This window comes from Barbus barbus (genome assembly GCF_936440315.1).
Source record: "Barbus barbus genome assembly, chromosome: 6".
NCBI lineage: Eukaryota > Metazoa > Chordata > Actinopteri > Cypriniformes > Cyprinidae > Barbus > Barbus barbus.
Genome location: NC_136734.1, coordinates 24107809 through 24135167, shown reverse-complemented (window position 1 = coordinate 24135167; position 27359 = coordinate 24107809). Strand labels below are relative to the sequence as shown.

The 27359-nt window shown below is 38.2% G+C and overlaps 1 protein-coding gene across 1 annotated transcript; it reads left to right on the top strand.

The window, feature by feature from the left end:
• Nucleotides 1-294: 294 nt before the first annotated feature.
• Nucleotides 295-27178, top strand: LOC306870869 (N-acetylglucosaminyl-phosphatidylinositol de-N-acetylase-like; the record flags this gene model as incomplete). Its single annotated transcript, XM_079418341.1, is given in 8 exon segments — nucleotides 295-313; nucleotides 316-651; nucleotides 923-1022; nucleotides 19548-19638; nucleotides 22800-22867; nucleotides 24250-24281; nucleotides 25975-26108; nucleotides 26635-27178. Coding segments are annotated over 8 exon segments (909 nt in total). The 3' UTR covers nucleotides 26764-27178.
• Between the last annotated feature and the right edge of the window lie 181 nt (nucleotides 27179-27359).

The window sequence follows — 27359 nt, the reverse complement described above, 5'->3', positions numbered from 1 at the left end:
AAAATACAAGAAAGAGATGTTTTATTAAAAATCACATTTTTGAAAAGACCCGATTCCCGTATTAATAATTGCTTTACATATGCTTCCGCCTTTTAAATTATTCCAACTAAGATACCCGTTAAATAGCATTTAATAAATTATGTCATGCAATTGTTCCTTTTGGGGACGTCAAAATGATATGCGGTATGTAGACTGAAACAGAAATAATATTAAAGTCCTCTACAATAACACAGTTTTTGTTTCCCTGTAAACAATTCGCTCTGCAGGTCTGTAGGAACCATTGGTCAGGAAACGATGTTTCACACGGACTCTTTCATGGCACGGTCGAGATGTTTGTTTTCGTTACCATCTTATTTGTATTTGTGGCTTATACTATTTCTATTAAGTTTGTGTATTGCAGATACAGCCAATTATGGCCACACTTACGGAATAAAATATACACCGTTGGAAACGCGAGTTTTTGTACAACTCAAGAGAGGTCCAGCGCGCTCTTACGGAACTCGGAGGATGACAAGCCGCGCGTTACAGGCAGCGAGACTCGAGCTCTGCTAGTCACTGCACACCCAGATGATGAATGCATGTTCTTTGCGCCTACAGTCTTAAAACTTGTTGAATCACAAACAGCTGTTTATTTGTTATGTTTGTCGACAGGTAGGTTTACTAGTCCGTAAATAAAATCATAATCGTAACCATAACCGGAATCGTTTTTCAGTTGTAATGAAAATTCTTGGTTATTTATATAAAAAATAGATTTTTTTTTACTTGATCTTGAAAATAGATTTTGTTTAATAATGCAAATTGTACAAATACTGTTCTTTATGTGCTAAACTGATTAAATAAAAGAAATCTGAACTTCTGCTGATGTATTTCTGATGCTTGTATAAAGTAAAAGATACACTTAAAATATTTCTACAATGCTCAGGCAATTACAACAATCAAGGACTGCAGCGCAAAAGAGAACTGCTTGACAGCTGTGCAGTTCTGGGAATCCCATCTGACCATGTCACCATCATAGATGACAAGTAAGGGCAGCACACACAGTTTTCACCTTAAAATATAAAAGCCTGCATCATTTGATGAATGTCGCCAGAAACTGTCCCTAATATTTTGTCTAAGCTAATTTTGTGTACCACATAAGATAGAAATTCATATGAAAGAAATTCATAAGTTTGAAACAACATGAGGGTGAGTTTTTGAAAAAATATGACACTTCATTAATTGTCTTATGTTCACCAAGGCTGCATTTATTTGATCAAAAATACAGTAAAAGATATATATTATTACAAAAAAGTTTTATATTTAAATGTAAGTTTTTTTAAGAAAAAAATACTTTTATTCTATAAGGATGCATTAAATTTATCAGAAGTGATAAACGATTTATATTTCAAATAAATGCTGTTCCTCTGAACTTCATCAAAGAAAAAAAATGCATCATAGTTTCTACAAAAATATTATGCTGCAACTTATGTGTATAAATAGAAGTACGATGATGCAAAGCCATTATGTGACAGATTCACAGGTTTTCTCGCACAATGCAGTTGCTTCTAATAAGGGAACATGATAAAAACCTCACTTGATGAGTAAGATGCAAGATGAGCCCTACCAAGCCTGATCTAAAGCATATTTCCATTTAAGATAATAAAGACAATACATCAGCTACCAACACTGACAATAAACCCTACTCTATTCTTAGTGTGGGTGTTTCATTAGTCCTCCGAAAATAAACGGCCCAGGGTGGCCTTCTCCCCGAGGCTTTAGCCACAGTGAGGACACCCATTGAGTGTGTACCACGCTGGGTCTGGCCCCTCCTCTTCTCCCCTGGCTGCCCTGTGAGCAAACAGTGGCAGGCCTACAAATGAAACACCACCATTCTTGTCACAACAGAGGCACAGACAGCTCAAGCTGATGTATGGGTGCTTGCTCTGTCAATGGAAGACATAAATGACCAGGCTGGGAGACTAAGAGGACAGTTCTCCACCCCCTGAGAACTCTATGCTGATACAGCCTGAAAAAGAGTCCATGGGGCAGGATTGTCTAAAATAGTCAATGTGATTCCACAATATCAGTTTGATGATGTTATGAGCTCCTTCACATCAGTGTGGTGCGTCACGGTTGAATTTTCAGTGTTTTCCTGAAAAATGTGATGTTTTTCTCATTCATTCTAATAACTGTCAGCTATATTACAGATTTCCAAAATACAGGCCACCTGAAAAAGTTTTCTTGCTACCCACATATTCCACCATTGCTTAAATGTCTGAGCTATCTGAGCTACAGATTGGCAGCAGTAGTCTTAAAGAAACACATATCAGTAATATGTAGTTTATGTGTAATATCAAGTTTGGGGTCAGTAAGATTCTTAATGTTTTTTTAAAATGAGGTTTCTATATCATATAAATGCTATTCTTTTGAATTTTATTCTTCAAAGAATGCTGAAAAAAAAATGTATCATAGTTTCCACAAAAATGTTAAGGAGCACAACTGTTTTCAACATTGATTATAATAATAACTGTATCTTGAGTATTAAATCAGCATATTAGAATGATTTCTGAAGGATCATGTGACACTGACTGGGCTGATGGCTAAATATATTCAAATAGAAAACAGTTGTTGTAACATTTCACAATATTACTATTTTTACTGTAAATAAACACAGCTTTGGTGAACATAAACCAGCTTTTGGTCTTCTTTCAAAAACATAAAAATTCTTAACAACCCCAAACTTTGAATTTGTGCTGAATGCCAGTTGACCCATCCATGGTTCAGTAGACATACACATAAGGATAATAGTGATCTTGACTAAAAACAAAGAAACAAAAACATGGGCTTATCAGTGCTGTATTTTGCAGTGTTCTGCAACAAGGGACCTGGATAGATGAGTTTCGGGTGCATTCCTAGTAAAAGTATCATGGTGATGTGTTCCTTACATTCTCAGTGCCATGAGGTTAGTAAGACAGTAAGCAACCTACAGATTGCTTATTCCAAGGACAACCTAAAGTTAAGTGCCACAATGTTAATGGGCTCAGACTTTTATTTGGTGATTTTAGGAAAAAATAGTGTAGAACGAATGGAAGATGTTCTAGTTTTGCTGAAATCTGTAGCTCTTTCTGTAGATGTCTTGACATACAGGGCCTGGCGATGGCTTGTTCGGAGCCCTGCTATGATCTACTTCACCACCACTGCACGTTTATATGTCTTTATTTTCAGTAACTGGCATTAGCCATCATTTGATGTTTTTATGGGACTCAGATGTTGTAATATCACCTGAAGTTCAGCCAGGCAATGTGCAGTCCTTGCATTTTTGCAAACCAGCTGTGTGTGTGGGAGAGATCATTTTAGACAAAAATGTTGTCTCTTCACAGCATACTTCTACTGCTAACACCTTCTTTCAGAATGTTGAAGCATTTTCAGTCATTTCATCTTTTGTGCTGAGTAAACTCAATCCTTTTTTATTCCCCAAAGACCCTAACTGTAGTTAGTAAGTAATCCTTCAGCATTTCATACCACATGGATTTGGATTTTAGCTTGCAGCTGGACTGAAAAAGTATCTGGTGTAACTACCATTTGCCTCACGCAGTGCAACACATCTCCTTCACATAGAGTTGATCAGGTTGTGGATTGTGGCCTGTGGAATGTTGGTCCACTCCTCTTCAATGGCTGTGCAAAGTTGCTGGATATTGGCAGGAACTGGAACACGCTGGGTCATATACGCCGATCCAGAGCATCCCAAACATGCTCAGTGGGTGACATGTCCGGTGAGTATGCTGGCCATGCAAGAACTGGGTTGTCTTCAGCTTCCAGGAATTGTGTACAGATCCTTGCAACATGGGTCCGTGCATTATCATGCTGCAACATGAGGTTATGGTCGTGGATGAATGGCACAACAATGGGCCTGAAGATCTCCATAACATACACCTGTCCATACCATAACCCCACCGCCACCATGGGCCACTTCATCCACAACGTTGACATCAGCAAACCGCTCACCCACATGACGCCATACACTCTGTCTGCCATCTGCCCTGTACAGTGAAAACTGGGATTCATCCATGAAGAGAACACCTCTCCAAAGTGCCAGACGCCATCAAATGTGAGCATTTGCCCACTCAAGTCGGTTATGATGACAAAACTGCAGTCAGGTTGAGACCCCGATGAGGACGACGAGCATGCAGATGAGCTTCACTGAGACGGTTTCTGACAGTTCGTGCAGAAATTCTTTGGTTATGCAAACCGATTGTTGCAGCAGCTGTCCGGGTGGCTGGTCTCAGACGATCTTGGAGGTGAAGATGCTGGATGTGGAGGTCCTGGGCTGGTGTGGTTACAATTCACGGGCAACAGCTCTGGTGGACATTCCTACAGTCAGCATGCCAATTGCACGCTCCCTCAAAACTTGCGACATCTGTGGCATTGTGCTGTGTGATAAAACTGCACATTTTAGAGTGGCCTTTTATTGTGGCCAGCCTAAGGCACACCTGTGCAATAATCATGCTGTCAATCACGTTTACACACTGCCTCCGAAACTTTCGTCTGTCATAAAAAAAAATCGCATCAGGTTCGATTTCTGCGTTTTCGCATCCGTAGCATGCAGTTTGATAGAATGAGGAATACGAAAAAAACCGGAAAAACGCACGCAAAAATTTCGTACTCTGTGTGCAATGACCAAATGTTAACAAACAGTTTAAGTAAGCTAAATAAGCCAAAGCAAAATATTAAATAACTTTAATTTAAGTACATAGAACTTCGAAACTAGGTGTGCCGTCTCAGGGCAGAGGTGCCAGATTTATGTCCTTGTGCACGCAACTTAAGTTTAACTCTTTCCCAATTTTTTCAGTGACAATTGAGAATTGTTTCCAGATGTCTGACTTGCCTTGCCTTGCTTTGCTTTTGTCAAGTAAACAGCCGCTTTAATTTTCTTCTCAATTTAATGTGTTGACTCCTTTTCTATTACACACCAAATCTCACCGTTCCATGTGGGGCTGACCGCACATCAAATTTTCTGACCGCCCACTCCCGGCCGCAGCAAAGGTAAAACCACTCGCTCCCGCGAGATTTGCATTGGGAGCCCAAACCCAAAGCAGCCCTCTATTACATACTGTTACACATGCGTTTTCTTTCTCAGCTGTTTACTTTCACTTAAGACTTATTGTGTTTACGAGGATACTTGAAAAGACGAGCATTTTCATACATATATGTTTGTGTATTAACCATTCGAGGCCAATAAAGCAACAAAAATACTTGCATGCTCTATGAGATTCGTGTGCGCAGCCTGTGCGTGCCGCTCAGAAACAATCTCACAGACAGAGCACACAAGAAAAATCACTCGTTTTTAAACTGCAATGTATATAGACGTGTGCAAACGATACATTTTTGTGACCATGGCTCAAAGAAACTTGACGTGAGTGCAGAACTGCAACAAAGACGAAAGTCTAAAATTTCTGCCGGTTGACAAATTTCTTCAAATTCTTCTTCAAATCTCGCCTACTCCTAGCGTAGAGTAGCAGATTTTCTTTTTGGAAAGCAATTTTATTTTTCTTACTGTAGTTTTAAAACCGTAGTTTTAGTTTTTTTTTTCTATCTACGCTATTAGTAAAGGTCAAAATGTCCATTTAGAAATGTTTTTTTGGTTATTGTAAAAGATTTTAAAAGTAGGAAGGCATGATGATAATAAGCTCCAGATAGTTTATACTCGTAGTCTTTAGCTGGTCCAGATCCTCTGGAAATTATTGCAAGCTTCTTGCTGATAAAACATAAGAAGGCATTTTTAGATGCGGGGAAAAAATGTTTTTCAGAAACTTTGCTTCAATGGGTTTTTGTTAAATGACATAAGCCAGAGTTTTCCTGTCCACCCAGGGAACAGAGAACAAAAATATGATGCAAAAATATGATCACAAATTCAAGTTCTCCCAAAAGAATTTGCATAGTCATGGTAATATGTTTTTCAGGCTGTTTTCCAAGTGCTGTGACCCACCCTGCCTGCAGCTCTTCCCTGCATATATCCGTTCCTTTAGTAAAGTGCGCTCTAAGCTTCCTTCTTGCCGTTGGTCTTATCGTGCTTAAATTCTGCAGAGCCCTAGAGGTCCCAAAAACCATCGCCTGGCTGAAACCTCTCCACATTTAGAGTTTGTTAGTTCTTGGAAGCATGGAAAAACTAAAGCGTAATGGACCGACTAGCTGTCCCCTGAGTATGTGTGTGACTGATTGTTTCAGAGATTATACTTTTACTTGGGCTGACATCTAAGCATTCCCAAATTTAACGAGACAATATTTCCTGGTTTGTTGTACGATCAGACACTGAGATACGCCCTTGTTTTGACTGCTTTGGACACAGCTGTCAAATTTACCTCTATTTGGGTCGTTCAGATTAACATATGATGTTACATACAAACCCTGTGTGTGTGTGTGTGTGTGTGTGTGTGTGTGTGTGTGTGTGTATGTGTGTGTGTGTGTGTGTGAACCCATTGTGTAACTGCGGGGTCAATGACCAGTCATCTTGTTATAGACTGCTCTAGTGGCGGTACGCGGAACCAGGGTGTGTTCTGAGAAGCCTGGGAGTGTTTGTGTGTGTGTTGACTAGGTCATAAGTATCATGTTAACTCAGACACCCACCTGAAACTTTCATAATCAGCTGGCACGATGCCCGATCCGCCTGTATCTCTCTCTCTCTATTGCTTGTCCTAGCTTTATTTTTTAACCTAATGTACACACAGAATAAACTTTGATCCTTTCTGACTCACTCTATCTTTTCCTTGCTCACCTTCCCCACCATATCTTCTTTACCCAGGAGCTGACACTGTAATCTTTATGATCCTGTCCTCTAGTCATTCACAAGCACGCACACAAACACGCAAGGGTTTAATCTCACCTCGCATTTGGCAAAAACCCAGATCACGAATGACAATAAGTACAGCATAGATCACTCTTAAATACTCTATTCGAGGTCATCCTAATCTGTTTTTCTATTTTATCTACAGTATGTTACAGAATTGGCTGGAGATTCCAACCAAAGCATAGTGAACTGATGACTGCAGTGAACTGATAATGCATAAATCTGAAAGATGAGCTTCTGGCTCTTGTGTTTACCTAGCATGACCTCAGCAGACTGTGCTAATCTCTAGCTTTCATGTGCACGTTTAAGCTTTTGTGTGTGTGTGTTTGAGCGTCTAAGTCCAGGCAGGGTCATCTGAGCTGGTTCAGGAAAGGTCGCTGTGTAGTGATCAGCATTGGTGTGCATGCAGTGATCCTATTCATTCACTGCTGTCAGCAGCACTGACCGCTGTTGTACAGAGAGTTCTGAACACACACACATAAACACTCAACTGAGTAGATGAAGGTTACATAAGTGCACATAGTTAGAGTGACAAAGTCTTGTGGACTCAGACAGCACGGCCACAGACTGCTCACTCACGTACATTGTATTCAGAACTGGAACAAAACTGGTCCTTAGTTTTTCAGTCCACCAGGAAACAAAGTTGGTTTTGCAAGGTACTTGGTCTAGTCACTGGATTTACAAAGAGACATTTTTCCATTCATCAAACACTTCTACAAAAATTAAGCAGCGCTTAATAATAATAAATGTTATGAATGAAATGTTTCTCATCATAATAGATTGATTTCTGAAGGATTGTGATACTGAAAACTGGATTAATGGAAACTGAAAATTCAGCTTTGTCATCACAGGAATAAATTACATATGAAAACAATAGTGTGTGTTTTAATACAGTTTTGGTCAATATTAGGTATTTATCTGGATATTTAACATTATTATAATATTAATTATTTTTTATGCCTATTTCAGTCTATTATTTGTTTTGTCGTCTAGTTATCTAGTGATAACTTAACAGGAATATTTTGAGTTTCTTTCATCTCAGAATGAACAGTTATCCATAATTCATTATATAAAATTGATTTGACATTGACTAATTTGTTGATTTTTCTTTTTTTTTTTTCTTTTAGACAAAATACAATTGATTTTAGCATCAGCTTATCAATATCAGCTAGAATTGTAATTTCGGTGCATCCCTACCCTAAACGTGAAGAAAACGAACAGGTTGGACACTGTGTGTGGTGATCAGACAGCCTCTTCCTGTTTAAGATGGTGTTTTTTTAGCCAGAATTAGCTGAAGAGTGGATCAGACTTTATGCCAACTCTCAAAGGTCTGAAATGTGAGACTATGTAGACCTCATGAACTTGTGGTTATCATCTCTAATTATATCTGCATAGACTTGTTTGCTAGCAATTTGAAGTTGTGTTTCTGATTCATTTAATTGTAACGACATGAACAGCATATGGGAGTGTGCGTGATATCCATTTAATTTTACACTCTGATTGTAAAGTTTTGTTGTAACTTAATTTGTGCCATCTCAGAGTGTGTCCTTGTGGGCTCTGAATGGGTTGTGTGCTTTGCTCTCTCAAGTGCACAGCTGCACTGACCGCCTACACTCTGACTGAGGCAATGCATCATGGGAGTGCTTTTGTGATAAGAGCACATCTGAACACGCTCCACTGAACTTGTACTTAGTTGACCCCTTTAGCTGTCCTGTAGCTCAAATAGTAGAGTTGACTTTTTAGTTGACTTTTTCTGTATATTCATTGAGGCAGACAGATGTACTCTCCATTTGTCTGAGCATAGACCACATATCCCAACTGCCTGGCAGGGTGACATCAGGTTGAGTGCCTGTCCTCCTTTTACTTCCTTTGTAAGTACAAGTGCCTGTCCTCTCTCTGTCCCTATCATATGTTGAGAGCTTTCCGTGGGTGTTAGTTTAGTTTTTGCGTGTTTTCCTTAAACTTGGCGGACATAAGTACGGTTTCTCAAGAAAGAGTTCTTGCATTTTCACAGATGCTGTCTTAATGTTGGACTGTTTTCAACAGCAAATATTTTTTCTTGTTTTAATTCTGTCACGAGTCTGTTCTGTTTTTGCCATGTTTTCCATTGACCCAGTTTCCCCGATTAGTTAATTAGCTCCTCGCCTGTTTCTGTTCTCCCTTAATGATGACCTGCCTTTATAAGCCTGAGTTCTCCCTGGTTCCTATGTCCGTTATTGTTTGATGTTACACGTTTAAAGTTCTCGTCATTAAAACCTCTCAATTTTTGGATACTCCTGTCTAACCGTGTGTTTGTTCTGCCTGCCTGGAGGCACACACACGTAACAATTTCAAATCAAATTTAATAATTAAGTGTGAATTTAAAGAAACTTACTATCATTAATATAGTATAGAATAGAAGTCCATTTCCAATAAATAGAAGAAAGGCATAAAGGGATCACAAGAGATAGTTCACCCAAAAATGTAAAATTCTGTCATTAATTACTCACCCTCATGCCGTTCCAAACCCGTAAGGTTTTCTTTCATTTTCAGAACAGAAATTAAGATATTTTTGATGAAATCCGTAATTTTATGAAGCTACGAGAATACTTTGTTGCGCAAAAAAAAGACTTTATTCAACAATTCTTCTCCTCTGTGTCACCATAGCGCTATTTTGGACAACCTTGTTTACGTTTAGAGCAAAGTATGAGCATGCGTTGTGGTACTCTAACTTTGAATGAAGTTCTTATTATAGTTTTTTGCGCACAAAGTATTCTCATAGCTCCATTAAATTAAGGTTTAATCACTGGTGTCACACGGACTAGTTCTTGGTGCCTTTCTGGAACTTGAACATGGTACCCTTGCTGTCTATGGAGAGTCAGAAAACTCACAGATTTCATCAAAAATATCTTAACACTAGAACCGCTGGGGGTCGCTGTATACCTAAAACCGCCAGCGGATAAATTTTACCCGCACATATTACAACTGTTTTTATATGGCTAAAGAACATATTATTTCACTGTATTATATGCCACTGTCTTCACAAAGAAGTGTCTAGAATGAAATGATTGTTTAGTCATCAACTATATTTTTGTCCTGTTTTATGTTCAAGGCTTTTTTTATGCAGGCCACTAATCACTTTTCATAGCGGTCAATATAAACAAGCCTGCACTGGTGGCGAGAATTAGAAGGAAGTAAATACATATTTGGGTGGTGTAATATTATACTACAGTGTCATTAATTAATATATTAAGATATGATACTTTAATCATATTAGATAATATAGTAACCGATGTTATTTAAATTACAAAAATAGCCAATAGACAATGATGAGCAATAATTCACCACACTGCATGATGTTCAAATTCAAGCTCAGCTTCACCTAATTAATAATTAATTTGTTTAGTTATATCATTTGAATAAGAGAACAACACAAATAAACTTCGGGTAATATAAAAAAATGGTTTTGTTCATTACATCAGATTGGATTTTTTTTTCTTCAGGACTAAAAAGCACCACAGAAATGCACAATGAACGATAGAAAGCAAAACTTAATCTAAATTTTGAATAATTACGAGTAACATTGGGCTACATAAATATGATATTATGAGTAACATTAGGCAACAAATCTTGATCGCTGTCAGATGAGCCGTCAGGCGCTGAGCTGACCCAGGACGCTTCCTCTCACCACCATCAGACTCTCCATCGCTCATGGTATTTAGTGCTTCTTATACCCTTTCAGCATCCATAAATCGCCGCCTTTTACTCATTTTGTCTTTATTTATGAAACCCCCATGGCGCTTATAAATATATATAAATGCCCCGGTTTTTGATCTGGTTTTATATAAACAATTTTTAACAACAGGGGATTGTAAATCACTCAATTTTAGTAAAAGTCAGTGACTGGGAGACTTGAATGTTTCATTGAAAATCTGTTATGTAACGTTACATTTGAAAAACAGCAGTGGCGGTTCTAGTGTTAAAGGTGCCATAGAATGCATTGATACAATATTTTAAATTGTTCTCTGATATCTACATAGAAGATATGCGGCTTAGGTAAGGGCAAAAATTAGAATGAAATAGTCTGTTATTACCTTATTTAGAAGGGTCATGAATAATAATGTTGAGCTCTGCACTGATTGGCTGTTTCACAGTGTGGTTCATTTCAGTAGCTCACAGGAAGGAAACACAGGGTAAAATATATATTTGAATTCTTTCTCGCGCAGTTATATCATTGGGTAACTATAGACCCTTTTTCTGTTAATAAACATTGTGACGTTTTCCTGTGGGCGGGCTTAGGCTAGGCTGTTCGATTCCGGATTTTTTGGAATCGATTCCGATTCTTGTTTCTGGAATCGAAAGAATCGATTCCAAGAATCGATTCCTCACTGTTATTTTCGATTCTTTCTTTTTTTTATACCAACACCGTGACTAACATATTCGCATCTTACCGTGCCACACAGTGAGAAACTCTCTACACCGGGCGTGACAAATCGACTGTTGCAAATCCATTTGTCCTTCCTATTAGTCGTATTGCGAGTGCTGCTTGGTCATAAATAGAACGAGGCACTTTTCTCTATGGAACATAATCAAAAAACACTGTTTACATGGACAACAATACTCCGATATGAACCTGATTAGCCTAAAACAATACTCTGATTAAGAAACTACCATGTAAACAGTGATTTCTAATTACCTTAATCTGGCTAAAGTCATAATAGAAGTAAACGCAAATTGAATTAAGATTATTCCTATTTTAGTCGCATTATCGGACTGCATTACAGACATGTAGGCTAAACACCTTAATCTAACTATTAACGTTGTTAATACGACGACGAAGTGACTCGTAGCTTTCGTATAATTTGAAAATTAAACAGCCAAAACTATTTATAGTACCATAAGAATGCTGTTCATAGACTTCAGTTCTGCATTTAATACAGTAATCCCCTCCAAGCTGATCTCCAAGCTCAGCCAGCTTGGAATCAGCACACCCATCTGCAATTGGATTCTAGATTTTCTGACTAACAGACCTCAGTCCGTCAAGTTAGATAACCTCTCCTCCTCCATCATCACCCTGAACACCGGCGTGCCACAGGGCTGCGTACTGAGCCCTCTCCTGTACTCCCTCTTCACCCATGACTGTGTTCCTGTTTATGGCTCCAACACCATAATTAAATTTGCAGATGACACCACGGTGGTAGGTCTGATCAAGGATGACGATGAATCAGCCTACAGGGATGAGGTGCAGCACCTGGCTGTGTGGTGTGCCACCAACAATCTACAGCTAAACACCCAGAAGACAAAGGAGATCATTGTGGACTTCAGGCGGACTAGGAGTCATGCACACACACCCATCTACATCAACGGAGCTGAAGTGGAGCGTGTGTCGAGTTTCAAGTTCCTTGGCATCCACATCTCTGATGACCTCACCTGGTCCCATAACACCTCCACTCTGGTCAAAAAGGCACAGCAGCGCCTTTACTTCTTAAGGAGCCTTAAGAAAGTTCACCTGAATCCCAGGATCCTTGTGGAATTCTACCGCTGTACCATTGAGAGCATACTCACGAACTGCATCTCAGTATGGTACAGCAATTGCTCCGCATCTGACCGCAAAGCACTCCAGCGGGTGGTGAAAACTGCTCAACGGATCACCGGCACCCAGTTAACTTCCATTGAGAACATTTATTATAAGCGCTGTCTGGGCAGGGCAAGAAACATCATCAAGGATGCCTCTCACCCTAACCATGGACTTTTCACCCTCCTTCCATCCGGCAGGCGTTACAGGTGCCTACGCTCTCGCACTAGTAGGCTCAGGAAGAGCTTCTTCCCCGAGGCTGTGACACTTCTGAACGCCACACCACTAATCTAACTCCTGCACCTGCTTATTATTACTGCACTGGTCACAGTACTTTACACACATGCATTTGCACTACTCATATTTTTGCACAGACTGCACATTGTCAAAGTTATTACACTATAAACTGTATAAAGTTGTTACTATACAAAGCACAGTAAACTATTTCTATAAAATATTGCACTACTGCTATTTTGCATAGAATACATTGTTCTATCAATATTTTGCACACTCATCCAGCTGTATTTATTTATTACCACTGTTCTCACGTTTCTGCTGTTCATAATGTATATAATCCTACATTGCTCTGTTCATAATGTACATACAATCCCTACATTGCATTCCTATTTATATTCTGTATACTCTGCTCAATACTGTATATAGCAATTACACTGTACATTCTGTAAATCTTATCTTCATTTACTCTGCACTTATATGTATATAAAACACTATATTCTTGCACTTCTGGTTAGATGCTAACTGCATTTCATTAGCTCTGTACTTGTACTCTGCATAAATGACAATAAAGTTGAATCTAATCTAATCTAATCTAATAACGAAGACAAACTGTATGTTGATAATTCTGGAAGAAACGTTGGACTGCATGGCATGGAGACGTAATGATGCGAGCCATTAATCGATCTGTAACACGTAAAACGGGAACATGAATGGAATAATCTGAAAGCAACTCATGTATGTAATCACCTTAATCAGAATATTGTCTTATTCAGAATAAGGTCAATAATTAGATTACTGTTGCCCCTGTAAACGTAGTCACTGATAGCGTCAGTCTCCATACTGTACGTGGTTGTTTTTTAAAAAGCAGTGTAAGAAATCAGATTTATTCTTCTTGTCCTAAACTACAAGGAGGAAGCTCAAACCCCGCCCAGCAACCGATTCTAAAGATTTCATTGGGTCAGTCATTGCGCTGATTGCTACACAACGCTGAAATAATCATCCTACCTAAACCACTCTGTTACGACTGGATCCATTTATTTAGTCTGAACTTTATTTCTTTACAGGTGACATGATTGTGTTGACAAATGAAATCGGCTACAGGCTGCGGTTTATGTTAAAAAAATTTTTTTTTTTTAAATCTTAAAGAGGAGTCGATTCCGCCTAATGGAATCGACTCTCAATTCCCAACGCCTCGGAATCGAGGAATCGATTCTTTTTGGAATCGAGTCCCAGCCCTAGGCTTAGCTGGAGGCAGAAAGATTCCACTGACCAATTCACTAACGCAGCTTGTTTTTTTAACAATAACTGTAGAAATTCCGATTTAACCTGCATATGTAAGGTCACTCACTGTCCAGTACCGCGATTGTTATTTGAAAAAGTTAACTTTAATGGACGAAACCAGATTGGCCGACCCGCACACGCTTTAACTCAAAGGATGGATGATCTGACAGGATTCCCTCCGGTTGAGTGTCTCGCATCTAACGTGTATAAAGACAAACTCACAGTGTATCTAGTCATGAAGATGTATATATATTTCAATATCGGCAGGCAACTATTTTTTACAGCTACATTATTATAGCCACAATCACAACAATGTATATACAATTACATATGATTAAGTATATAAATCGTCAGTTTGATGTTTTACACACATGCACACAGACATTTCATACACGACATAGTGAGATGCATAAAATCTTTAGACGTGCCCATAACAACAAAAGACAATACTTTATTGAACCTTTTCTGATAGTGTGCGCTGCAAACGCGAGCATTTTTGACGATCGTTTCTGTCCAGTCTGCTCGTTTAACCACAGCTGTTGTCGTTTTTCTGTCTGGCAGTAACAGCAGGTATGCCTTAAAATTATAATTGGAGCCTCTACAACATTGATTCAGGCACCCAACATCACAACAAGATGATATTTTAAGCTCCTTGTGTAGCCGAATCTGTGCTGGTTTGAATTGGCTGCCTCCAGTTTTCACTTTGTTTTGCCTCAAGCTAGCACTGTGATGTAATTGTGACGTCGGCCCTAAAAGGGTCTATACTGTAAATAAAATGCGGGCGTCAGGGAGCCTCTATTAATTTGCTGAGCATTGAAACTGCTTTCAAATGCATGATGGCTTTTTAGTTTCACTCGCATTTACTCTGTTTATACTATGGATCGGCAGTACTTACCACACATTTTACACGATCAGATGCTTGTCAGTGGTGCTCAGGATCTGTAAATCATTCGCCATCATCCTCAGTCTTCTCTCCTTACACTGTTTATGTGGTACGTGAAATCTTATGTACTTTAAGGTAATAGGCTACCGCTAGCAAGGAGCTAACCATGTCCCTTTAGTGGCTCACATTATTTGCTTTCCATGCCATTCTGAGTACAGACACCAACCCATCCCTATCACACCCCCTGCACAGCCTGGAACATAACATTTATTTCCATGATCTGCCATTTTCGCTGTTGTCCTTGCTTGTTTCTTCACAATACCTGCAGAACTTCTGATGATTCAGCTGTGCAGGTTTGGCTGCCGGTATATGCAAATGTTGGTGGTGTACATAATGGTGATCCCGACTGGTGTCATGTTGATTCTCCTATTTTTCAGTGGTCTTTCGCATTCACGAGATTTACATAAGAAGGAGGAAACAATGCTGTTTGAGCCTCACAGTATGTCATTTCCATGTACAGAACTGTTATTATTCAACTATGCCATGGTAAATAAAGTTTTCCATTTTATGGCACCTTTAATTTGTGTTCCAAAGATGAACGAAGGTCTTATGGGTTTGGAACAGCATGAGGGTTTGTACTTAATGACAGAATTTTCATTGTTAAGGGAACTATCCCTTTAAGCTTTCCTGTAGCTCAAATAGTAGAGCATGGTGCTAGCAACGCCAAGGTCATGGGTTCGATTCCCAGGGAAAGCAAGAGCTGATAAAATGTAAAAAAAAAATTGCAATGTAAAAAACAATGTAAGTCGCTTTGGATAAATTTCATAATTTCAGTTTTTTTATTTCAACATTTTTACTTTTACCTCATAATACCAGTTTTGAGTATTAATGGCTTAATTATGACTTTAATGTTGTAATTATTATTTACCAAAGCATGATTTGTTTTATGTTGCGGAAATTGACTTCAGAAAGCTTGACATCTAGCTTGAGCTTTCTGCACTAAAGAGCTACCGACTGATGTGCTTCTTAAACTCCATAAATCTGTGCAAAGATGACTGGAACCTGAGCTCATTTCAGTCAGAACTTGTTTGTGCCAGAAGGGTTAACTGTCGTTCAGCAGTCAGCACTTCCCAGCATGCACTGGTGCCTTGTAACGGAAAGGCAGCCAGGGCCCCATGTGACCAGACAAAACAAAAGCTGCCAGCAACCCCCCCCACCCTTTTTTTTCTCTCTCTCTCTCTCTCTTTCTCTCTCTCTCTCTCTCTCTCACACACACACACACACACACACACACACACACACCCTGCCTCCTCAGTAGGCTAAAGTTCATTTGCTGCATTCAGATGCCTGCAAGCAATTACACATCCACATGCGGTGAGCGAGTGAGCGAGCAAGAGAGAGGAGGGAGGGAGGAAAAGGAGAGGTTACTATGGGGCATTTGACACTGTTGCTATAGCGAGGCCAACACTCTGCCTTGATCCATCCTGAAAATGGTCAGATAGAGCATGTCTTTTTTTCTTTCTTTCTGTATTTTATTGTTCTTCTCTCTTTCTGTCCTATGTTCTCTTGTTCTTGGTTCTGGAAGGTTAAAAGTCTAATGTGTGATTTTTGTTTTACTAGCTGCAAAAAAATGGCCCAACTGGGCTGGACATGACAATGATCAATGGTGTTTGGGACAGGACTGTCTGTTTGCCAAAGTTCACCCACAAGTCTGTCATCATTTACTTATCCTCATGTTGTATTGATGCTGCATGACTGTCTTTTTTCCTTTGGACATTGAATGTGAAGTTTTGAAGAGTATCCTGGCAGTTCCATAATAATTAAATAAGTGAAAGGGAGCCAGGTTGTCAAGCTCAAAAATGCCAAAAAAAAAAAAAAGCACCATAAGAGTACTGTTAAAAAATTGCCCATATGACTCATGTGCTATATTCCATGTCTTCTGAGGTTATATGATATCTTTATTTGAAAATCAGTCCAAACAGAGACATGTGAGAGCCAAAGCAGTTCGGGAATCATTAGCGACAATGTGATCATATTTTGGTGAATACAACCTATGCAGCCCATTCAGAGCTTCTGCTGAGGGGGAAATGATCAGTTAGTTAAAACTGGTCTTTTCACACAAATGAAGACTTGAAAAAGTGATACTTTGATATTTTTATGTAATTTTGGAGCTTGACATAACCAGTTCTCATTCACTTTTTAATTGTAAAAAAGAGCAGCTAAGATATTGTTCAGAAACTCACCTTTTGCATTCCACCAAATAGAGAATGTTGTGTTGTATGGATTTAGAACTGCATCACTGTTAGTTAGTTTTGGTTGAACATTTTATAAATGTAAGTCAATGAAAGGTTTTTAAACTTAAATATTATTATAAACTTTAAAATGTCTTTAAAAGTATATATATATATATATATATATATATATAAAAATACAAGCCAAAAATAAAGCTGAATGTGTCTACAAAAAAGATTAAAAAGAATTTATGTACATTTGTGAGGTTTGGAGGTTTGGGGTGAATAAATTGGCAAACATTTAATGCTGAGAGGTGTAAGACTCTCAGAACAAACCCTAATGTTTGAGCAATAAAAATAGTGCTGACCTACAAACTAACAATTATACTTTGCTTCAGCTGTGCTGCAGAATACATCATAAGACATGAATTCAAGGCAATATTTGGATAAAATCAACATTTTCTATAAATTGTGTAAGATAAGCACATAGAAAGACTTCTTGGCATTGATATCTCTTTTTCAGTCTCTCAGTCTCTTTGTACAAACTGTTATATCCTAACTGCTACTGCACCCGTAATTTCCTAGCCAAAGCCATTTCCATAACCAGCATATCACCTCGCACCCACCCCGCCTCTGATATGGTGTCCTCCAGAGCCGACCCCATGACCCTGACCAGCATTTGATTTGTGTGCAGATCCATCACAAAAGAACAGAAACAACTGTCGAGCCCCATTGTGAGTATAGGAGAGGGGAGAGGGAGGTGGCCTCAATTCAACTCACACTGTTTCTCTCTATCTTTTTATCTGTCTCTGCCTAACTCTGACTTTCGCGTCCCCTCTTCTCGTCTTACCCCGTGACCTTGAGCTGGGATTTTGCTGCCGGCTGTCTTTAACACATTCAGTGCCAAATGGTATGCAGTGCCAGCCCAACCCTCTCAGCCAATCACAGTCCACTTTACCCTGCCATTTCCAATATCTGACCACTGAATCAGTGTAGATAGAGTCCTCTAGCGGTCTTGTTTGCCCTTCTGCCAGTCAGAATCCATGTTTAACTTTTTAGCCCGTTCTCTTGCTTTCTCTGACTCTGTTTCAAAAACATACTGTTAAGCTATTGACACATTCACTATAAGAAATGCTGTACTTTTGAACTTCAAAAAATAAAACAGAAAAATAATGAACAGATATTAAACTTTTTAACATTGATAATAATGTTTCTTGAGCACCAAATCAACATATTAGAATGAATTCTGAAGGATCATGTGACACTGAAAATTCAGCTTTGCCATTACAGGAATAAATCACACTTTAAAATATAGAAGTCAACATTTGAAGTGGATCAAAAAAGTTAATCAAAGCTGTTCTAAGACAGAGAACACATTTAGGTTTTAGGACTTTAATAAAAGGTTTTGATCCATTCCAAATGTTGACTAGTGCATATTTGAATAGAAAAACAGTTATTTTAAATTGTAATAACAATTTAAATATATATCTAATAATATTAATACTGTAATATTACTGTATTTCTAATCAAATAGATGCAGTCTTAGAATTTGGCAAAAAAGTATTGGAATCGACTTCATTTCTCAAATACACCTACAATGACTTAAAATACTGTCTATGTAGGCAGCCTACTATGTTTTGGAGCTTCTGTCTCTAGTTCTTGACCCTCAGCTGTTCTTGTTATCTTTCTGCTCTTTTAATATTTGATGTTTGATAAAGTTGTCTAGGAGTAAAATATCTAGAAAACAAAACAACATGCACTTAACTGATTGTTCTAAATGGGCGGCGCTTCTTCTGACCCCAATACATTACACAGCAGCTATGTGGGGTGTTAAAGTGAAAGTTGTGTGTGTGTGTGTGAAAGAGAAAAAAAAAGAAAGAGAGAGAGAGACTGATGCATGGCCCTTGTTTTCCCTGAGCTGTAGTTACAGATGAATGAGAGGGAAAAGCCCGGGTGACCTTTGATCCCAGACTTCAGAGAGGACTGTGGGATGCATTCCAGCTGAGCGGTAGTGAGACTATGGCAGTAAATCAGATAGAGAGACTCTCGCTCACCACTGCAGCCCTCGGGCCAAAACCTGCCCTTCCAGGACCTTGCTGTTTTGTAGCAGCTGTGTGTGTTGGCACGTAAATGCTTTTTGCTCAGTCCAAATCAAACTTACACATAGAACATGGACAGAGCTGTATATACACAAGCCTCTTTCCTCATTTCTCTTTAGTATTATATATAATGCTACTCATTATTTGTGCTTGTTAAGTCAAAAGTCAGTTTCCGCACAGTTGGAAAAATTGATGGACATTGATAGAGAGAGCCTGTTTCTCTTCTCATGGTAATTGTGACTTTGTCCCAATGTCATTTTATATCTCACAATTACTTTTTAATTTTTACTTTGCAGAAACAGAAATGTAAAGTACACGCAAAACTGTAAAAATGTAGTTGCCTACATGTCTCAGGTTTTCATTTTCTCTGTAATAAAAGTGTGTGAAATCTCCTTAATGCTTTTATGTTTTTTTCCCTCCTCTCCTTTTGTTCATGCAGAAAGCTTCCAGATGACCCCGCGGTCCAGTGGAGCACTGCACTGATCTCCTCTCTGATCCTCAAACACATCCGAAACTACAGCATAAGTGTGGTAGGAAACTTATCCAGAAGGCTGAAGAGTATGTGTACGATTTAACATGACAGTGGTACAGTCGTGAAGTTGAGATCACTGAGAGGCCTAAATCTATGAAAGAGTAGAGTGCACTGAAAAATTGTTAAGAAACAGGAAACAAGTGTGTGCTTTTTCGTAGAACGTTCCCATAGGATATCTAAAATGTTTACTTTGTTTATTATTAATAATGAATTGAGAACGAATCAGTGCTTAGACAAAAAACATGGTTGCAGATTAAATTTAGCACGTGACGAAAGATAAATATATAATCAATAAACATACAATAATCTGTATTATTTTTTAGACCTCTCTAAATAATAGCTATAAAATAAGGTTTTTAGTTAAGCATAACAGGCTGACCCTGGATCGGGTTTTAAATGGTCATGTAACAGGTGGTTCTCAACTAATTAAACTTGTTAATACAATTCTTAATTAAAATGAACAAGAAACATATACCTTCTTTTTTCTTAGCCCTAAAAACTATTGTTTCTGTATATTAAAACAATTAGCCATGTCATAATTATATCAGAAATATCTAACCTATATGGTGGGGGGCTTTGAAAAATGTGTTGGACAATGAGTCCAGGTTGAGAACCCCTGATCTGAGCGTTTGCTGCAGAGATTTTCAGAGCCTCCAGCTTTTCACTGTGCTTACTTTCCTATCTGATCGCTTGAGTCTTTCTCATGAGGTTGCTTTGAGTGAGACCGTATCAGTAAGATTAATTCACTCAGGCGAGCTTTTCATTGGCCTCCTGTAATTAGCCCTAATTACACATGCTGTAATATCCCATAATACCGCTGAACTCAGCTGAAGCAGACTCATGCGGTTCCCCAGGGTCACTGCTGGCAAGCCAATGCAGAGATATCTATCAGCCTCCACTAAGGACTTCCAGAAAAGATCCCCAAAAAATTTGAAATCAAGATTTGAACAAATATTTTTCCCTCTTGCACCTCCCCTCTTTCTCACATGTACTGTTTAGTGTTTTCTTTCTCCTTCCCTCTCCGCCCGCATGCCAAGAAATTCCCAAAGAATGCCAAGACTAGCATAAACAAGCCAGTAAACAAAACGGTGTTCTTGCAACATGACTTGGTTTACCTCCATCGACTATCATCCGTAAGTGTTCATGGAAACATCAGCTGATACCCTTCCTGCCAGACTCCCAGCTACACCAACACACCAGTCTGAATTTAAACCGCACACTCACTAATACAGGCTGAATCCAGTGGATCTGCACACGGTTCCGCTGCACCCCTAATTTCATGTTTGATTTAAGCCGGGGAGGCTGTGGGGATGGAAATACTGATGTTGAGATATAACATTACACTCCAATTTGACTTTGGCTTTCAGACGTGTGGGAAAAGAGTGGTGGCCATCTTGTACGCTTTACCGCTCTCTCACAAGGAGCAGAGGATTTTGGGTAGAGCACTATTACACAAATATAGCCTCCTCTGATTTAAACAGATGTGCATTACTGCTGTTTGTACCAGTCTTTGACTCCTTATGCTTTACATACAAATGTATATGTCTGTGCAGACTTGTTTATCTTGCGTTCTTCTCACAGGCAAATGTCAGTAAGTGTGTTTGCAACACATGAGAGTTTGATTTCAGTCAGACTGAATCAGTGATTTATCATTTTAAAAGGTTATGTAAGCACTTTCATTTGACTGAAAACTGTACCAGTCTGATTTTTGTTTACATGAAATCAAATTAACAGACAGTATTGTAGCTTGGCTTCTTCCAGCACGTACACGTTATTAAAACTAGAATTTTAACTTTAAATATTACAGGCTGGCACTTTATACAATTTCACTGTAGCTCGGTTATTACCATGCATGTAAACATATTTATATTTGGTCTCTCTGCTGTTCGCAGCATTTGGATTTTTCCTCCCTCTTGTTCATGCCAATAGTCTCTTCTGAAAGCTGACTCACTCGCCTTGTGTTTGGCAACAATCTACATACCTGCCACAATCTATTATTTTGTCAACCATATTTTCCTCCACCCTTGGCGCTCTCAAGCTATGTGCAGCAGCCACTTGGAAAGCACCCATTCCCAAAGACTGAATCCCTCGTCTGGTGACACAGCAGACGATACACAGATTTCCACACAGTTCTGGCAACAACTCCCACCAAGTCCACTGCTGAGTCTTCAAATTACTGCTTTTCTTAGGCTTGTGTTTCATCTTATTTTCAAGTTCTTTTCTTTTGCTTGTTTTTTCATCTTGTGTTCACCTTTTCACCCCTGTTCTTCAGTGGGAAGAAAGAATGCAGATGGGAAAAAAGCTTTCAAGTAGGGGTGGGCGATATGGCAAAAATATATTATTTATATTATATTATATATTATTTAATATCCCATTTTTTTTAATCACAATTCTATCATGATTCTTTGTCATGTTGGTTTTACTATTTTACACATTGTCTGCAGTACAGCCAAAAATTTCAACCCATTAAAAGAAAAAAAAAACATAATTAAAAAACAACCCATAAAAGGTAAAGAAAAAAAGAAAAAAAAAAAAAATATATATATATATATATATAAATAAATATATATAAAATAAAAAAGAATGACAGATATTTAGGCCAAAGTGAGAGAAGATAAAAATCTTTGTCGTTATTTTATCTTTGTTATTAAAAAGTAAGAGCAAAGTAACACATTACAAATGCATATAATATACAAAAACGAACAGTGTTTTATTTTTCATTGAATTAGCAAATATAAAAATAAAACACTGCATACACTTCACTCTATGAATTATACGTTTATTCTTATTAGAGCAATATTGTGAAATAATATTCAGTTAAAACATCAGTTTTCTATTTTAATACATTTAAAATGTCACTTGTTCCTATGATAAATTTGCTGTATCCATTACTCTAGTCTTTAGTGTCACATGATCCTTCAGAACAACATTTATTTGACATAGAAATCTTTTGTAATATTATAAATGCATTTACTGTCACTTTTGAAAATTGTATGCATCCTTGCTGAACAAAAGTATTAATGAAAAAACCTTACTCATCCAAACTGTAGTGTAGGTGAAAGTATTGTTTACTGATAGTGCATGATACCTTGTGAATTAACAAATATAAACAAAATATTGCATTTATCATTCTCTGTTTTATGTCATGTATTTGCGCAGGTACTGACATTTGATGGCAGTGGTGTGAGTGGACATGCAAATCATATTGCCATCTACATGGCCCTCAGGTAACCTTATGCTGATGTCATAATGCAAGAATTAACGCCACAACAACAGGATGTGAGAAGTTAAAGTTGACTGGCAAAGTTAAAAAAATAAGCTGTACTACATTCTAAAAATAAAACGACAGTTAGGCCAGCTGTTTGATGTGTAAATTGACACAATTTCAAAAAGGTAACAACAAAATATTGCTTAATTAACATTACAAGTTATTTATATTAGAGGTAAACCAAGTATATTAGGTTCCAATGGAATGGCAAAGAGCTGATATTCTCCACATACCCTGCTGAACAGTCCAGCATCTCAGCTAGTTATCTTAGCCTAATCAGCACAATGTCTTTGGTCAAACAGCTTTACCATCTAGATTTTGCTGGTAAACGGCAAGACTGTGTTAGTCCACACCAGCCAGGACCAGAATAGAAATACATAATGGTCTCACAGTAGGATGGTGTGAAGATATTTCATGTCAAATCTGAACTTGTCCAGGATCATAGAAGAAACATACTGAAGACTGTCTTCCCCTAATGCCTCATACCTTCACACTGTGTGAATCCCAGTCCTTTCTTCTGCACTATGATATCAAAGCTTAAAGTATTAATACAGGTGATAAAGGCATCCAGACAACAGGAGATAAAGCTTTCTGCTGGTCCGAGGCAATGACTTGCATGAAGCTTCACAGTAAAACAGCCAGAACAAACAGCGTTCAGTTGTTGAGCAATGTTTGGTTATAAGAAACAGAGCCAATCTTTTCGGACATCTGTCTCTTCTGGGCTGTTGTAGATTAATTTATGTGTCTGTGTGAGAAGGAGAGCGAGAGGAAGCAGTGGTGAAGTTGGCGCTGGGACTGGGTTGTCTCGGGCTGAGCTCTGGGCCAACACAGGTGGTGCGACTGGGAGAGCCAGGCCATGACAGACAGTTCCAGGAACTGCATATGGATTTAGAGCTCACTCTAATTTGAGAAAAATCCAGACCTCAGGAAGTGTGTGTGTCCTTAAGACAAACACACACAGAATAATGGGAGAGAGCGAGAGAGACACTTCAGTTTCGGTATTAAGAAATCTTAATGCTTTAGCATACCAAGAAATGTTTTGACAATGCTGTGCTTTGTGGGAAGGCCCTTTTCTAATCCACCATGACTGTGACCCAGGTCCACAACAAAGAATAATCTTTCTTGTGAAAAACACTTTACAAGTAATCTAATTATATATATATAATTACTTGGATACACCAAACTTTTTTTGCATTTTCTGAAGAAGTATTTAGTATGGTCTGTTTATCAGGTTAATTTATTTTCTCATTGAGAAAATGTTTTAAGAGCATATGTGCTTATGAGTTTGGTGTGTTACATTAATCATATTTGGGTTTTTCTCCTTCATATCTTTGGGAACAGGCATCTAGCTTCTGCTGGACGACTACCTGAAGGTGAGTCTCATTAGATTGTTAAGTAATACATAGTATTATGTTAAATATTATTTTAATTATCAATCATCAGTGAGGTAAGACTAGACAGTCTCCCTGACATCTTGCTAGTATGTTTTCTAGGCAAAGTACTCCACCCACTGGTACACTTTATTAAATACACTCTAAAAAACACTTCCAGTATACTTCCTTGATCATTTTCCCAGCATCTACCACTGAACAAGAGCAACCCTCTCTTACTCCAGAGCAAGGAAATGTCTGAGATCACAGTTCTTCTGTGTCTCAAAGCAAAGAATGATGAGGCTAAAGCATCTGATAGATTAGAGCAGAACTGATGCAAATGAAACGGTCAGTTCATGACTCAGACCACTAGGGGTCCATATGCTCTCACACAAATAAAAAAATAAATAAAAAAGGGAGGTGGTGTGTGGCCAAGTATGGTGACCCATACTCGGAATTTGTGCTCTGCATTTAACCCATCCAAGTGCACACTCAGTAGTGAACATACACCTGGAGCAGTGGGCAGCCAATTCTGCGGCGTCCGGGGAGCAGTTGGGGGTTTGGTGCCTTGCTCAAGGGTCTCACCTCAGTCGTGGTATTGAGGGTGGAGAGTGTTGGTTATTCACCCCCCCACCTACAATCCCTGCCGGACCCGAGACTCTAACCCACAAACTTAAGGTTACAAGTCCAACTCTCTATCCATTAGGCCACGACTGCCCTAGTGTCCTACGCTCAGTGGGCTAATGATTCAAATATTTTCAAAGGGTAATTTCAGTGGCCAGTGATCTTTCTGACTCATTAAATTTCCAGCTGAATTTCTCTCTCAGTGTAAATCCACTCATACTGAGGACAGGTTAGTCCTGTTAATCCAGTGTTTTCCATCTGCTAGATCTTATTGGATAGATCTTATTTTACGTAACATATACTCAGTCAACCTGTTTCTTTAATCAGCCAGATCAACTTTCTGATGACTCCTAACTGTCAGTTTTAAGAAGTAGCTTGTTACACTACCATTTAAAAGTTGGGACCAGTAAAATTTTGGAAATGATTTTGAAATAAGTCATACTCACAGAGGCTGCATTATCTGATCCAAATACTGTAAAACTGTAATATTATGAAATAATAATACAATTTGAAATAACTTTATTTAAATAAGGTCGTCACATGATTCTTCAGAAATCATTTTAATATTTGGTTCTCAAGCTTTTTTTTCTCAGTATTCTTTGATGAATAGAAAGTTCAGACAGCATTTATTTAAAGAGAAATCTTAAATGTCTTTAACTGTCACTTTTGGTCAATTTAACAAATCCTTACTGAATAAAAGTATTAATTTCTTTCAAAATGTTTGAATAATCTACATTTTGTTTAAAGAGTCCCCACAAAATGTAATTTAAAAAGAAGAAACAAACCTATAAGGTGCAGGTCAGTCTATTTGAATTTTTTCTTTACTGTATTTTTTTATTATTTTTTTTCCTAAATTTTATTTAGTAAAGATCCTTGGTAGTATGTAGACAACAACATCTTCACAGCACTGCTTATTGCGAATATAATCTCTTATGAAATATTTAAATCTTAATCTTATAATAAGAAAAGGCTGTAAAAGCCTTAGAAATGTCCAATTCATTGATGAAAAGATGTGGAAACCCTGCACTAAGTTTACACCTTTTTACATTTTTTAATCCGTCTGTCCCCACAGGTTGTCAGACCTTCTCGCTTCACTCCATCAGTTTACTCAGAAAGTACGTGTCAGTCTTAGAGCTGCCGGTCAGCTGGCTCCTCCCCTTTGATTTCTGCTGCATCATTGGACGGGAGGAGTATAAACGTGCCCAGGTGTGTCATCGATCATGTTTAAACAAAGAGCTTAAACTCTGATTATACTTAATGACCCCTGAACTAAAACTAGACACACCCTGGATCATTAATGATCAGAAATTATTGGTTATGACTTCCAAACTTTACAAGTTTCTCATGTGATTCTCAGTTTTTACAGTCCAGCTGTTTTCAGATGTATTCCCAAACGAGACGCTGAATGGCAGACTGTGAACACGGAACATTAATAACTTGTGCATAACTGCTGATTAACACACTGGTAGCGTGAACATTAACTAATCCTGTTGAGAGGTTCCTCTGTTTGACCTGCCAAAGCCTAACTGGCCCTACCAGTCTGGCTCCTAACAGTAGCACGCAGATGATAGCATGTTCAGCTCTATTGTGCGTTCATTTGTCATCTTGAGTCAGGTCATCTACTTAATTTCATTAATAGAAGTCATATATAAGTCTTATAAAAATCTACTCAAAAAATGCATGTCATTGCTCTTGTCTTACAGTTCATTTCTCTCTCCTCTTCCTTCCTCAGAAAGCCATGCTCTGTCATCGCTCTCAGCTGCTGTGGTTCCGCCGGCTCTACATACTTTTCTCACGCTACATGCTTGTAAACACATTCCAGGCCATCACCGTGGAAACAAAGAATGTGAAGATTTATTAGCTTAGAATGTCTTGGGCACTGTTCCTGTCCATGTAGGACTAAAGTTATGCACTGAAATTTTGAAATAAAGGTCACGTTTCTTAACTTAATTCCAAATATAATGTCATTAAATTACTGTACAGTGACAGCATATATCAATAAGGTTCAGTCAGCATATCCAACCTGCAGACACTAATGGAGAACTGCTGGCATAATGAACATTAGAGACTTTATACCAAACAATACAATATTCTGAAAGCCAGATTTCTGGGGAGGTTTAGGTTTAGGGGAGTTAAGTGCTTTAATAGAGTTGTTAAATCCAAAACACAGATTGTGCCTTTGAGTATGCAGGGGATGAAGGACAAAATGTGATTCTGTATATTGTTTACATTTTCTGTTACTGTTGTTATTGATTTATTAAAGTACAGTTCCAAGTAAAGCACTGTTCCAAACGGATCAATAAGTACTGTACCAAATCTCATGATTCAATACGGTTTCAAAACTGACATGTATTTCTGATTTCTGTCTGTAACTGTATTAGTTTATGTTCTGTGATGACTTCAAACATATGCCAATGTAGAGCAATGCAATAATTTTGTTTAAAATAAATTTGCTAA